The sequence below is a fragment of the Ambystoma mexicanum genome, chromosome 8 (genome assembly GCF_040938575.1).
Source record: "Ambystoma mexicanum isolate Mex_15411 chromosome 8, UKY_AmexF1_1, whole genome shotgun sequence".
Taxonomy (NCBI): domain Eukaryota; kingdom Metazoa; phylum Chordata; class Amphibia; order Caudata; family Ambystomatidae; genus Ambystoma; species Ambystoma mexicanum.
This window is the reverse complement of record NC_090929.1, coordinates 335,285,247-335,300,556: the sequence shown is the minus strand read 5'-3', so window position 1 is coordinate 335,300,556 and position 15,310 is coordinate 335,285,247. Positions and strand designations below refer to the sequence as shown.

At 48.1% G+C, this 15,310-nt stretch overlaps 1 protein-coding gene across 1 annotated transcript in view; it reads right to left on the bottom strand.

Moving 5' to 3' along the window:
• The window catches only part of C8G (complement C8 gamma chain), a 174,891-nt gene extending 159,952 nt beyond the window's left edge, over positions 1-14,939 (bottom strand). Inside the window, exon 1 of the mRNA XM_069609773.1 lies at positions 14,568-14,939. Coding sequence (XP_069465874.1) covers positions 14,568-14,708 — 141 coding nt within the window. The 5' untranslated portion in view covers positions 14,709-14,939. The remainder of the gene's footprint in view (positions 1-14,567) is intronic.
• Positions 14,940-15,310: the final 371 nt, after the last annotated feature.

Sequence of the window (15,310 nt, the reverse complement as noted above, 5' to 3'; positions counted from 1 at the left end):
AGACTGCTTCTGAACTGCAGAGAGACAGGAGGAGGCGGAGACAAACAACCATTTGTTGGTTAACAAGGACCATTTTAAAAAGAATGATAACTTACTGTGTAAAATTGTTAAAAACACAAAAATAACAGCATTGTTAATGTAAATATTGACTGCACATTTTAAAAAGCGCCAGAACTCTGTGACATGTTCTAGGAAGAAACGGCGGAAAATTTGATATTACACAAAATTTATTTTGGATAGAAGCATGAAACTTCATACACTTATACCCATGTTCAATGCGCACATTTGTAGAAATTTGCTCCTAAATTGGACATTGTGTTCCGGATAAAAAGGGCAAAGTTCTGTAAAAAGCAGGCACAAGATCTTACAGCAAAGGGGTTTGGTGGAGTATCTGCTACACAAAATATGTAATCTATATTTGTTATTATTTTAGAGGTTGCACACATGGAAATATGTATTGTACCAAAAGTAGATTTTGTGTTCAAGAGGCTAGGGGTAGACTCTAGGCCTCATAAACCCACATCATTATGGTGACACCCTGTTTTTCTCCTCCTATCAAGGAAGAGAGGAGATCCTGACCAATCCCTGTCCAAGGGGCATGCTTAGGATAAACCAGCACACACACACCTGCCTGTATCATAAGCATAAATAGAGACAGCTCAGCACTGAAAAAAGGAGACAGATTCACCCACTAACCGATTGCTGGCGAAGCACCCTGAAACAGAACCATCCATCTTACTTGCTCCAGACTCCAGAAACTGGGCAAAGCAGAGAAAGGCCCATTGCATAGCTGAACCATTCTCAGTTAGGCCTTACATTCCAGAACCAGAATCCCACCACCAAAGGGGAACATCAAACAAACAGCCGGGCTGTGCATTACTGCTGCCTGCTAAAAGAATTATCATCAGAACCAAGAGATCCAATCCAGTCCCGTGCCGAGCTGTGACCAGAGCCATTGCAGACCCGATCCAGTCCCGTGCCGTGCTGTGAACAGACCCAGTCCAATCCGGTGTGCCCAGCTGTCTGTCTTGACCAGAATCCCTGACCAGAATCTCTGACCAGAATCCTTGACCAGAATCCTGACGGTTCCATTTAAAAACCTATCTAGTGAGTATCTATAGAAAGAACTGTGTCACAGAGCATATGTACTTTGCATAGTCTCATCCCAATCTCAATTCATCCTATCCGCAAATTCAGAATCATAGTATTGTCAGAACTTTTCTTGCGCTGAGTTTCTCTCATTTCTTTTCTAAAATCATAAGTCATTAGTGTTGCGAGTAACTAAAGTGAATCCCAGAAAGAAATTGAGTATCCACCACATGAAGGGTTCCCTGGCCAGGAACTGATGTAGATTCATGTGTGGGATTCTCTTTTTCTATAGTCATAATCTAGTGTAAGAAATCACATTTGTCTTTTAAAAGTGAATTCCCGTTTTTCCATTCTTGCACATATCTCGAAAAACAACCTCCACTAAAATGCCCATAACTTCCTCGGTTTTTGTGCTAGAAACAACATTTCAACTTCTGCTTGTAGCTAACATCCACAGCTTTAATTTGCATTCCCAATCCATATAGTTCTCCCGTAATCGCGATTACCGCGCACTGAAAAATTTGCCGCAAATTTTCGTTTTAGGGAAATTCTGACACGTGTAAAAACAGCTTTTGATTGCTTCCGACCTCAATTTTAAGATTTCACATTGTTCCTTAGTATCAAATCATTGCTAGTGTTTGTGTGGAACTATCCAAAGCGGCTCCCATAAGAATTTAAACAATTTCAGCAATTTAAACCATATTTCATGTGTTTGCCAATCCATTCTCAAGATAACTTAACCATTTTGACAGCTTGCCAATCAATTCTGTTTTTCTCTTGTGTTTCTGTGGGGAAAGTGGGATTGTTATTTTTTTTAATTCTGCCATTCCTGAAACATGTTCTCTCCTCCTATCTCTTGACATTGTCTATTGTGGGGTTGCAGGGTGTGCAGAGAGAAATAGTAACCACACGGCTATCTGTTCTGGACACACACACAATTATGGTGATTATTGTAAACATAGTGTGATTGAATTGTAACTACATAAATAAATATTTTAACTTTGCAAAGCAGCCTGATTCCTGGTTCAGTGTGACCGGCGGGGGGGGGGGGGGGGTTCCAGTAAGGGGGGTGTGATATGAGTGGTACATCGTTCAGAAAAAAAGAACTTTTAGACACAAATAAATAAGGATTTCAGTTGTGCAGTACACGCTAGGCGTTGATTTGGGTGAAGTGCCAGATTGAAATCACTTACAGGGCGTTGTTTTGTAGGATTTGTATCCTCTGAATGGTTGCTTTGTTGGCCCCAATCTATAGGGTGTTACAATAATCCAACCTGGAGAGTATGAGGGCTCTGGCTAGAATCATGCAGTTGTCATCGGACAAGAATGGTTTGCCTGACCTAATGAGCTTGCATGTGTAGGCCCTGGCGGAGGCCACGGCATTTACTTGTTAAGCAAAAGAGAGTGTAGAGTCCAGGTAAATCGCTCAAATAGTAGGTGTTATCTTATAATAGACTTTACCCATTTTACCATAGTCCCTTATCATGTTTCCACTTCTTGTAATATCACTTCCCGCGGTGCCCCCCAGAATTCAAGAATGTGACATCACTTCCTGTGAAGTCATTTCCTGCTATGCTGCTCCCGGTGACCTTGCCCCAGAGAATGTCACTGCGTTTTCACGTTATGGGGTCCTGCACATTCTCTGCTGCACCTTTCCTCATAGATAGTAACATCCCTGTGAGCGGATGGTCCCCATGGTATCCGCAATTCCATGCTAAGAAACTGTGCCTGACCCATCCTTATTGATGACCGATGGATGAATACATCACTATATTCTGATATGATACAATATTATAAGGCATTTATAATGCGCCTATACACAGGTGTTTCAAGGCGCAAAACCTGAAGCTATCCTATGGCAAATGAGGCCTGACCACACAATGAGGTCATTTTGCAATTTTTGTGTAAATTGCACACAGGCGCACTCTTCTATTTTCTTTTTTTTTAAAATGTATTTAACCTGTTACATAGTTATACAATACCGACAACTTTTCAACACGTAAGAGAAAAACAGAAAAGGAAAAAAAAGACAACAAAAATCGAGAAAATCACACAATCCTTAAATTGAAATTCCCATTAATACCTTACCTTTCAGAGTCATCCATTCCCCAAATACACACACCTCCTTCAATGTACGTAGAGATCATTCAGAATAGATATTAAGTTTCTCCACATATTTGTGAGAAAGATTATACAAGATTCATTATTGCCATTCATAAACAGCATCCACGTCCCCTCATTTACACCATCATACATTCCGGCAGCCTGGCAGGCAACTGTCCTCAACGTCTCCACTGCTTCACAACTCATTAGGAGATACTTAGCGGTTTCAAGCTGAAGGACCCCACAAAGCCTAAAGTAACGAAGGGACCGTGGAATGTTAAACCAGGCTCCTGTTACTTCAAAAGTCTTAACTGGGTTCATTTTAATCCTTAAATAGTCCCACACCAGGGAGTTACACACAAACTGATGTATGTATTCAGGGTATCGCTCCCGTGGTAGGATATATTCATTGAATAAAGCATGGTTACCCTTCCCAGGGAGCTTTGCAATCTGCTGATCACAATAGCTTTGAAAGATAGTGAATTTCATAATGAGTTTATGTCTGTGGTATCCAAGAATCTCAGGGCAGCCCAGTGCCATAGTATGCCAGCGATCCGCGACTGCAGTAATGTTGGACATATTATTGTTAGCCATGAAACTTTCCTTTAACCGCCTGCCTCATAGATGTAGTAATTTAAAGCGCCACTGGGTCGTTGGTCAGCTTCCAATGTTTATTAGCACATGATAACTGAAATCTTGCCTCACACAGAGCCATGTTAAATTCGAGGCAAATCAAATCCACTGAAACACGCGCAGGTAATCGAAACAGTTTCTTCAGCAGTTTAGACACCCGCCTGTTCAGGTTGGGTATGTTACCAAACACCCAGTTTTCAACTCCATGTATGAGGATCGGAAAGATCTTTGCCTTATACAATTGGACCACTATCCCTAAAGAATAACCCCCTCCTCTGCAAGCCAGTTTAGCCAAACCACCCATAACCTGGGAAAATTTTCGCTCAAGAAGGTCGATGTGTCGGATGACAAATAACTTGTTGTCAAACAAGACACCCAGATATTTGTATTCATTGACCGCCTCAGATGTTTTCTTGTCCAACCACCAATTGAGAGATTGAACCTTGCCACGAGGCAGAGAAAATACCATAATCTCGGTTTTATTAGTCTTAATAGCCAAGGAATTAATGTCTGAGAATTCCATGAGTTGGTTTAAAGCTGCCTGAAGCCCAGCAGGGGTGACATCTAACGGGACTGTATCGTCCGCATACTTCATCCACTGGAGCGGAAGATTCAGCAGTTTCGGTGGAATAGAGCTAGGGTTACTCAAAGCCATTCCTGTGTCTGCCAGGTATTATAAAGCAGGGGTGCAAGAATGCTTAGAAATAATTGCCTGGGTGAAGGTGCCAAAACCCTTAATGGCATCAGCTACACAGGAATTGGAGATTTCAAGTAACCTTTCCTCACTACTCCCAACATAGGAAATCAATGCCAACTGCATGGGGGCCACGACCGCCGACAACCTTCAGTCATTCCAAGATACTCGGTTTAAGGTAGAATTAACTCTGAACTCCCCATTAGATTTCAAAGGCAGTAAGGGCATGCAACAGTACATACTGACCAGGAGAGGTAGATGATCACTCTCTAGTCTATGGATTATGCACATATCAATTACTAAATTACAGGAGTTAGCCACAAAGGCATAATCCAAGATACTACAGGTTTTAGATCCAAAACAGGTGTATTGGGGGGGGGGTCCGACGGCAGTTATCCCTTAATCATCTTGAATCCGAAGGAGTAGAGGATGTTTACTCCTCTTACAAAAACGAGAAAGGAAGTCCTTGTCTACCAAATCAGACAAAGAAATAGCATCTAGATACGAGGGGGCCAATTTCCTTGGTATCCTGGAGATGAACTCCCTGCAAATAATACACGGAAGACGTCCAAGTTGGTGATAAAGCAATGCCTCCATGGGGGTCGTGGCTAACCGCCATGTGAGGAGGACGCGTCTTGGGTGAGCTCCGTATGATGTGCCCACAATAAGCTACTTTTCATGTGCCACAGAAGCCCTGGATGACCGTGAGATGCTACACTCGTTGTGGACACCATCAGGAAGCCCGGCCCTGAGTTTTGTGACCGAGAGTGCCCTGCAGCAATCTAGACACCTCGCGAAGCGTCACTACGGAGCCGCGCTGAAAATGGCGGCCCCCATGAACTAAGTCGCGTAACATTGCGAGCGCCGAAATTGAGCTGCGACCTGAGCCTGTCCCTTGCGAAATGGACCATAGACCCAAGAGGGGTGACAGAAGCTGAGGGGAACACGCGCACTGCTTTGATCTGGGAGCATGAGCGGCGCACCCAGAGACCCCGATCGGCTGAGGATCCCGGCGCGAGAGGCCGCATATGGGCAGCTCGGAGTGGAGAAGGAGGGAAGGCGGCAGTGTGCCCTACCTGCTGCGAGCTGGGCCTGTGGAGGAGCGAGTGCGCCCTTAGACGGCGGGGCCACTGCTGGGGACTCGCCCTGAGAAGGGGGTCGGATGAGGCGCCGGAGAGGCGAAGCAAGCGAGAAGCATAAGAGGTGATCGGCGGGGGGAGCCTGGTGCACCAACCGCGCACCCACCTGTCCACCCCTACGCAGCCTGCATACGCTGGGACCGGCAACGCGGGACAACTGCGGGGCACAAACGAGGGGCGCGACAAGAACGAATGCTGACAACCGAACGGCCTGCCCGGGACGCCAGCAAGCGGTGCACCCGTTCGGACTGGCCCCCTGGCTCTTAGGGCCTCAGAGCGGACCCCAGTGGAAGATAAGAGACACTCTGCATGAGTCTGACCCTTGAAAACAGCATAACAAAAGCAGCCAATATTTAAAGCACACAGAAAGCCCGCAGGGCCTATACAGCAGGTCTTTACCACCGGCCCTGGAACAAGCACGCATAAAAGACACACCATATAGTGCTAATATAATGGGTGGGGGCAACAGCAGCGTGCACAAGAGCCCGCACCACCCCGCAAAAACACTAACATCGCTCCCAGCGTGAACCCACACCAGGGACAACTGAAGCCTCTGCAGCCCTGCTGGGATGTCCTTGAAAGGGGCGAGAGCCAAACATCACCAAACCACCATGAACACCTATACTGCCGGAGGGGCCACAGGACATGAAACCACAAACAAGACAGCCGCGGCAGCGCTGCCTGACCCCTCTGAAGCGATAGCCGAACCAAGCAACTATCAGATCCTAGAGGCCATCAAGGTGTTTCAAGCAACGATGGAGAACAAAATTGACACAGTGGCCGTAGATCTGGGCCTACTGCGACAGGATGTTCGCTCCTTAGCCTGCAGAACTGAAAGACTGGAAATCCAGGTCCAAGAAAATACTGAGGCTAAAACACAGCTCCTAAAAGATGTGAACGTGCTGCAGCAGAGAGTGAAGAACCTTGAGGACAGGGCTGAGGAAGCTGAACGGCGGGCACACGGAACAACATCAGACTTTTGGGCCTGCCGGAGGGTATCGAAGGATCAGACCCCACTAACTATGTGCAGAACCTCTTGCTACAGGAGATAGGGGCTGAGAAACTGTTGCAAGGCTTCACAATTGAAAGATCCTATCGATCTCTCACCAAAAGGCCACCTCCTGGAACTCCGCCTAGACCGGTGATAGCAAAAGTGCTAAACTACAGGGACCGAGAGACTATATTAGCCATCTCTAGATCGGGAAGCCAAATCCAGAGGGACTCAGCGAAAATAGCTATCTACCCTGATTACACCTTCCAGGTCCAAATGAAAAGGGCACAATTCATCTACACCAAAGCCAGATTGAAAAAAACCGGACTGCGTTACATGCTCTTATACCCGGCTAGATTAAAAGTGATACATAACAACAAGGCCCACCTGTTTGACACCCCGGAAGAGGTCCGAAAATGGATGGACGGGGAACAGATCCCAGACGCTGAAGAGAAAGGGCGAAAGCCACGATAAGTCGCATTACGAGAGCCTGCGCGCAGGACCTATAACTCACAAACGCTCAGGAACAAAACGACCAAAGTCAAGTATATTCCTGTAGAGCGACACTGAAGACGAACAACCCTCTACCCCGAGAAGTTATTGGGGTATATACACCCGCCCGTAGGGCGCCAGGAGACCAAGATACGGTCAAACGGAGCAGAAACGGGATAGTCATAATGGGGGAAACCTTGCTGGACATGTTTTTAGTTTGGTGTGTTTAAAGTTGTTGGGGGGAGGGAAACTGGGAGTTGGCACTAAAGTTAGGGACTTGAACAGGGAAACACAAAGACCACACAGAGCTTTAACAACCGCAAGAGACGCCACGCTCAAATGCCCAATCATCCAGTACCCATGGCTGACAAAATTAAAATCATGACATTGAACGTCAGAGGCATGAATAGCTCTGTTAAGCAACGCCGCATCCACACATACTTGAAAAGGTGCAAGGTTGGGATTGCCATGCTCCAAGAGACCCACCTAAACGCCCAAAAACTCGAGGCGATAGCCAAGACATGGCAGAGAACTTTAATAAGATCCTCTTACTCCTCCTACGCTAGAGGGGTCCTGATCTGGATCAACCCAACCATCCCCCTCAAATTAATAGGCACCGAAACGGATGACGAGGGAAGGATGGCGTTAGCACACGGCACCATAGAGGGAAAAGAGATATGTCTAATCAGCACCTACGCCCCTAACCATGACGCAACAGTCTTCTTTCGCTCACTATACTCATGGCTCAGCCCTTACAGAGATAGCACCATGATATAGGGGGAGACCATAACTGCACTCTTGACCCTCGCAAGGACAGATCAGACAATAAGCACTCCCGCCCCTCCCCTCCTGCCAAAATACTAGCCACACTAACGCAACAACTCCTACTCCAGGACTTGTGGAGGGAACAGCACCCGGAACAACGGGAGTACTCCTTCTACTCCCCGCCGCATGCAGTCCACACCAGGCTTGATTACATTTTCGTGAGCAGAGAACAACAAGCCATGTTCGGGGATGCACACTATCTGCCCAGGGTGTTATCTGGCCATTCTCCGTTGGCAATTACCTGGGTGGTGTTCCCGCCCAGGCCTCCGATGCCTACTTGGAGGCTTAGAAGCGAGGCTCTGCTGGATACAGCTTTCCGCAAGCAAATAAAAGAACGCACAGTGGAATTCTGGCAGACGAACATAAATAGTGTGCGACACATAGGTACGGTATGGGAGGCACACAAGGTTGTCATGCAGGGAGAGATGATTGCAACAGTGAGGGGAGCCCAAAGTTCCATCACAGCCTCTTTTGAACGCTCTGAAAAAGAGCTAGGAGAGCTGGAGGGGAAGGCCGACTCAACTCCGGAACATCTGCAAAGAGAGATTGAGCTTAGACAAACCTGTTTAACACAGTGGGAGACACTAGGGAAATTGAGTCATGCAAAACACATCAAGAGAAATCACGCCCTGGGGGACAAACCTGGGAAACTATTAGCCTGGCTTTACAAGAGGGAAGCCCCCCGGACACCTATCTGTCATATCCACAAACCAGATGGCACAACAGCACACACGCAGATAGAAATAAACTCAGTTTTCTCTGAGTTTTACCAAGACCTCTACTCCAGCTCCACATCGCCCACGGACATCGAACTAGATGATGTCTTGGACATCATCAAGCTACCCAAATTAGACACACAGATGGCAGAGGCTCTGGACGAACCCATCACCCCTGAAGAGGTGTTGACTTCCATTAGATCCCTGCCGTCCGGGAAATCCCCGGGCACGGATGGCCTCCCGGGAGAGTTCTACAAGACATATGATGAGACCCTAGTGCCATTATTAGCCCAGGTGTTTTATTTATTTATTTATTTATTTGCATTTTTAAAGCGCTCACACTACCCACGGGCATCGAGGCACTGTTACAGGAATTGTTTGTTTTTTAGTTGCATACATTTTTTATTTTTTTTGTCTTAGGTGCGTATTTATAACGCACTTAAATACCCAGAGGTTTGTAAGCGCGGACCTGGGGATCGAACCTGTGTTGCTTCATGTCGTCTTGCTTCTAAGGTGAACACGTTGCCGCTGAGCTATCCTCCACGAGCTGTTTAATGAAGCTCACGAAATTGGCACCCTCCCAGAAACCATGAGGGAAGCTGTTAATATTCCCCTACTAAAACCTGGAAAGGACGGTGCGGAGTGCGGCTCGTATAGGCCCCTCTCCATGTTAAACATAGATAACAAGATCCTAATGGCCCTGTTGGCGAAACGATTGCGTAGAGTAGTCCCCCTACTGATCCATCAGAACCAAACGGGCTACGTGCCTGGGCGATCTATCACAGAGAGCCTGCACAGGTTGCACCACGTCATATACAGCACTGAAAACAGGCCTCACAAATATGCAGTAGCGTCCCTTGACGCTACCAAAGCCTTCGATTCAGTACGGTGGAAATGGCTGTATGCCACCATGATAAAAATGGGAATAGGGCCTACCTTCTTAAAATGGACCCAGCTTGTAGATACTAACCCCACTGCCAGGGTACGCACGAATGAAACAAACTCCAACAGATGGTCTCTCTACAGGGGCACGCGACAAGGATGCCCGCTATCCCCTATGTTATACATCATGGCCATTGAGCCTGTAGCCACTTCCTTACGGCAGGAATACAGGGATGGGGGCATAGTGATAAACAGCGTGACTCACCTCATCTTAATGTACGCTGATGACACACTTCTATATCTACACAATCCTGAACACCTACTACCGTACATCCTTGAGACCCTAGACAGATACTACAGATACACGGGGATCCAGATTAATAAGGACAAGTCGTGCCTCTACCCCCTCGCTGAGCTATGCGGCAACAAAGCCGGATTCCTCCCCCCCATGGCCCTCCAATGGAGGACATCTTCCTTCAAATACTTGGGAATTACTATACATCGCAACCCCAAAACCGAACACATCCTCAACACGGTAAGAGCCAAGGACGCCCTGGAAAAATCAATGGACTTCTAGGGGAAACTGCCGCTCTCGGTAGAAGGGAGGGCTGGCCTCCTCAAAATGGTGGCGCTACCTTGGCTACTGCATAATTTCCCCAATGTTCCATTCAATATCCCCCCTCCATTCTCCAAGGAAATAAACAAGCTCTGCAGGCGGTTCTTGTGGCATGGAGGTAGACACAGAGTGGCGTTGAAGAAAGGAAAGTGATCGGCCATTTTCTTACTGTCCGTGAGGCCAGAGGCGTTGCTAGGGTGGGGCTGAGGGGGCGATAGCCCCTGGTCTTTTGGTTGTAGCCCCGGATAGAAGCTTAGAGGATACAACCAAAAGGTTAGATAGCACCGAGTCCCGACCGTCTCGACATTAGCATAGCCCCAGATCTTTTACAAACCCAGCAACACCCCTCCGTGAGTCCTTTCAAGCCCCCCCTCCATACCCCTCAGCTTCACAGTTCGTTGTGGGCAGGCTTGAGTAGCGCACCTAGTATTCCTAGCTGGTATGCCCAATGTATGCAATGTAAGGTCGACACCTTCTTCTATGCATAAAGGCTCAAAAACTCATCAAGAGATATGACGTGCACTAACTGTGAGTCCATAGCGCCCATTTGTTTTCAAAGCAGCACGCTTCATTGAACGTGCTGCAAAAGGCAAACCAGCCTGACGCTTCAGTGTAAAGAGAGAAAAAAAAAAATGTAAGGCACAGCAGGGGAGAAACTGCTGGCAGGAAGCAAAAACCGCTGACCGCACTCGATAGCAGAGGAGTCAGCGGTGCATACGTTGGAGTAGGAAAATAAAAACGTACTAATCTGAAGAGTCGGTTGTCCGCACAGCGACAATGAGACAAGGGGAAGAGTATCGAACAAGGCAGCCCGCCGCCCCCAAAACTGCAGAACTGCACACTGCAGCACGCGTACCATGCCGGGTGCTGGTTTTGGTAAGGTCCTCCACCAACACAGTAGAAACAGCAAAAAGACTCTCAACAGGACTCCAGTCTCCCCCAGGCTCTCAGAACTGCACACTGCCGCACACCACATGCGTACTGTGCCGGGTGCTGGTTTTGGCATGGTTCTCCTCCAACACAGTAGAAACAGCAAACAGACTCCCAACAGGACTTCAGGCTCCCTCAGGTTCTCAGAAATGCACACTGCTGCACACTGCGCTCATACCGCACTGGGTGCTAGTTTTGGGAAGGACCTCCTCCAGCACAGTAGAAACAGCAAAAAGACTCCCAACAGGACTCCAGGCTCCCTCAGGCTCTCAAAACTGCACACTGGGTGCGTACCGCGCTGGGTGCTGGTTTTGGCAAGGTCCTCCTCCAACACAGTAGAAACAGCAAAAAGACTCCCAACAGGACTCCGGGCTCCCTCAGGCTCTCAGAACTGCACACTGCCGCACACCGCATGCATACTGTGCCGGGTGTTGGTTTTGGCATGATTCTCCTCCAACACAGTAGAAACAGCAAACAAGACTCCCAACAAGACTCCAGGCTCCCTCAGGTTCTCAGAACTGCACACTGCCGCACACTGCATGCATACTGTGCCAGGTGCTGGTTTTGGCATGGTTCTCCTCCAACATAGTAGAAACAGCAAAAAGACTCCCAACAGGACTCCAGGCTCCCTCAGGCTCTCAGAACTGCACACTGCTGCACACTGTGCTCGTACTGCGCCGGGTGCTGGTTTTGGGAAGGTTCTCCTCCAGCACAGTAGAAACAGCAAAAAGACTCCCAACAGGACTCCAGGCTCCCTCGGGCTCTCAGAACTGCACACTGGGCGCATACCGCGCCAGGTGCTGGTTTTGGCAAAGTCCTCCTCCAACACAGTAGAAACAGCAAAAAGACTCCAAACAGGAATCCAGGCTCCCTCAGGTTCTCAGAAATGCACACTGCTGCACACTGCGCTCATACCGCACTGGGTGCTAGTTTTGGGAAGGACCTCCTCCAGCACAGTAGAAACAGCAAAAAGACTCCCAACAGGACTCCAGGCTCCCTCAGGCTCTCAAAACTGCACACTGGGTGCGTACCGCGCTGGGTGCTGGTTTTGGCAAGGTCCTCCTCCAACACAGTAGAAACAGCAAAAAGACTCCCAACAGGACTCCGGGCTCCCTCAGGCTCTCAGAACTGCACACTGCCGCACACCGCATGCATACTGTGCCGGGTGCTGGTTTTGGCATGATTCTCCTCCAACACAGTAGAAACAGCAAACAAGACTCCCAACAAGACTCCAGGCTCCCTCAGGTTCTCAGAACTGCACACTGCCGCACACTGCATGCATACTGTGCCAGGTGCTGGTTTTGGCATGGTTCTCCTCCAACATAGTAGAAACAGCAAAAAGACTCCCAACAGGACTCCAGGCTCCCTCAGGCTCTCAGAACTGCACACTGCTGCACACTGTGCTCGTACTGCGCCGGGTGCTGGTTTTGGGAAGGTTCTCCTCCAGCACAGTAGAAACAGCAAAAAGACTCCCAACAGGACTCCAGGCTCCCTCGGGCTCTCAGAACTGCACACTGGGCGCATACCGCGCCAGGTGCTGGTTTTGGCAAAGTCCTCCTCCAACACAGTAGAAACAGCAAAAAGACTCCAAACAGGAATCCAGGTTCCCTCAGGCTCTATGTGCAAGAAGAAAGTGTGAAAAGCAGGTGCAATGCCTTTACACCTTCTCTTTGCCCTTCGTTTGTGCAAACAGAAAATGCAGCACAGTCATTTACGCATTTCAGAAGCTGTCTGATTCCAAGTGGTTTTTGGAAATGAAGGGAAAATGTAAGTGAAAAAGGTACTCTTGTACCGTGTACCGCCTCTGCCTGCAAAAATGCCAAACATGCCATGGAGCCTAAAACAAGGTTACGACAGGCTTCGGAAACTTGGAAAATGGGCCCCAACGTATCAAGTGTCAATGCCAGCTCTAGTACTCACTATCCCAATGACGTGCTGCAGTGGTGAAGGTAACAGGTAATGATCAACGGTGCTTATAGTTACAGAGGCATATTTACGCTGAGCCGTAAGGTAAATGGGCGGCAGAAAAGACTTGCATAAGGCTTTTATGCCATGCATTCACATCACGGCTCATTTTCATCTATTTGTATGGTGGAGTGGAGGGGCAGAACCCAACTTAAGTTTCCGCCACCTCCCTTCCTCTCTGCCATACAAATGCTCCAGCATTTTTGCCAGCACGTATTTTCATGCCAGTGCAAAGGTTGGGGACCCATATGAGGTTCACCGCCTTTCTGCACCATGGCATGCAGCATTACCACATTTGCAAAGTGTAGGGCAGAAGGCGGAGAGAACGCTTGTACGCCGCCTTTTGCCCTGCACTTATGCCATGCAAATGACCCAAATTAGGTGGTGGGGACCCGCCTATGGGTTTGTCTACACGTAACGGGTCCCTGCAGCCAAATTACGTGGCTCAATAAAATGAGCACTAAAGTGTCTTCATCACTGGCACTGCTTGTGATCTTCGGCTAATCACTCTTCATTCCTGTATCTCAGTCAATGAAACATCAGACGTACTTAGAAGTAGTTTGTGTACGCAACGTACCATATAAATATTAGTATACATGGTGAGGCATTTTTTTTTTAATTTATTTATTTTGGGTTTGTAGAGTGCACTACAGCCCAATGTCATATATAATGACTGGGCACCACGCCCGCCAGCTGAAAGCAATTGTGTGTTCACTTATTACAATCAAATGTCAAGAACTTTCAAATGCCCTATATCACTTCAGCAATGATGTAAAAACAGATCCAAAACTGTTCATGTAATTATTTGCCTCAGACGCTCAATATTCGGAAGGGCCTTGCCGTGCTAATGTTGGCTGCCTAACAGCAAGCAACTCACAGATCACACGAGTCACTCCTCAAGTGAGCTGTCACCTGCTTCATCTTCCCACCGTTGATAAAATGAGCAATTGGTTATTTGTGACATCGATTATTTACAAGGATGTGAAGCAGCAATGCTGTGCTAGTGAGCAGCAGATAAAACAGTTAGTATTATTATTGAAGAGAATTCAGCCATATATAGCCGTTGGCATGGATGTACGATAGAACGAATGGCTGAACACCGGCATACAAAGATGTTCCTGTCATATACATCAGGGCATATATGGGTGTTCTCAGCATATATAGTGATTCATGGGTATATGAGAAATTAGTAAATGAGAGTATTTTAATGAGTACACAATGAACACGTTAAAGTGGATACAACAAAGGGGCATTTCATGACTAAGTAAAAGGCCCTTCTAAAATGTCCACTGCTCTGAGCGCACAAAATGGCAGCTGATCCCAGATCCATGTTCCTGAACAAGGCTGGAGCTCCTGCTTTAGAGATGCCCCCTAACTTTTTATACCTGGGGTGGGACTAGCACTCGAGGAGCTGTCCCCTCCCCTCTCGTCCCCCCTCTGTCTCACCTGCTAGGCTTTCCCCTCAGGGCTCCCACAATCCCTGGACTCTTACCTGGGCAAAATTGAAGTTTTCCTTGACTCGGATCTTATCGATGGGGTTTTCGGTTTTTTTGCGGGGGTTTCGCGGTCTCTGGCCCCATGACCCTGAGATCTGTAGAAGGACCAGGAGCAGAATTCCTAGAGCTGGCCGCATGCTCTCCAGGGGACTGAGGGCGGGCTCTACAGTGGAGCCTGAAGTATGCCCTTAATGAAAGATACCCCTGTCACTGCTATTGACCTGCTAACCCGTGCCCGCCTGGCTCGTTATGCCTTTCCCTGCTGTCTGTGTCTGTCCTGCTTCTGTGTTGTTTGCTCCCAGTGCCTGTCGGTTCTCTGTGCCAGTTTGGGAGGGGAGATGTGGAGGGGGGGGGGGGGGGAGCGGGTTTGGTGTTAAGGCGCCAGGACGGAGGGCCTAGATTGGATTTTGACCGTTACTGGAATCCCACACAATGTGCTGACGATAAGAGGGATTGATCCGTGCTCCGGCTTGTGTTGCATAACGTTTGCTAAGGGAGGCCGCCAGCCAGCAACCACCTGAATCCACTAAAGCAGGCCTCGAAACCAGCCAGCCTGGAGCCAAGTGTTATCATAAACCCACTCCAAACAGAGGCCTCCATGGGGTACCCCAGATCTGTGTGTGCCCTGTAAACATTGCCGACATGCAGATCAGCCCAATGGCCCTGGCCTGGCCCAGCATCACAAACTGTCCAAATACAGGCCTGCAACACACGCGGTGAGACTGCCCGCAATCTGTTT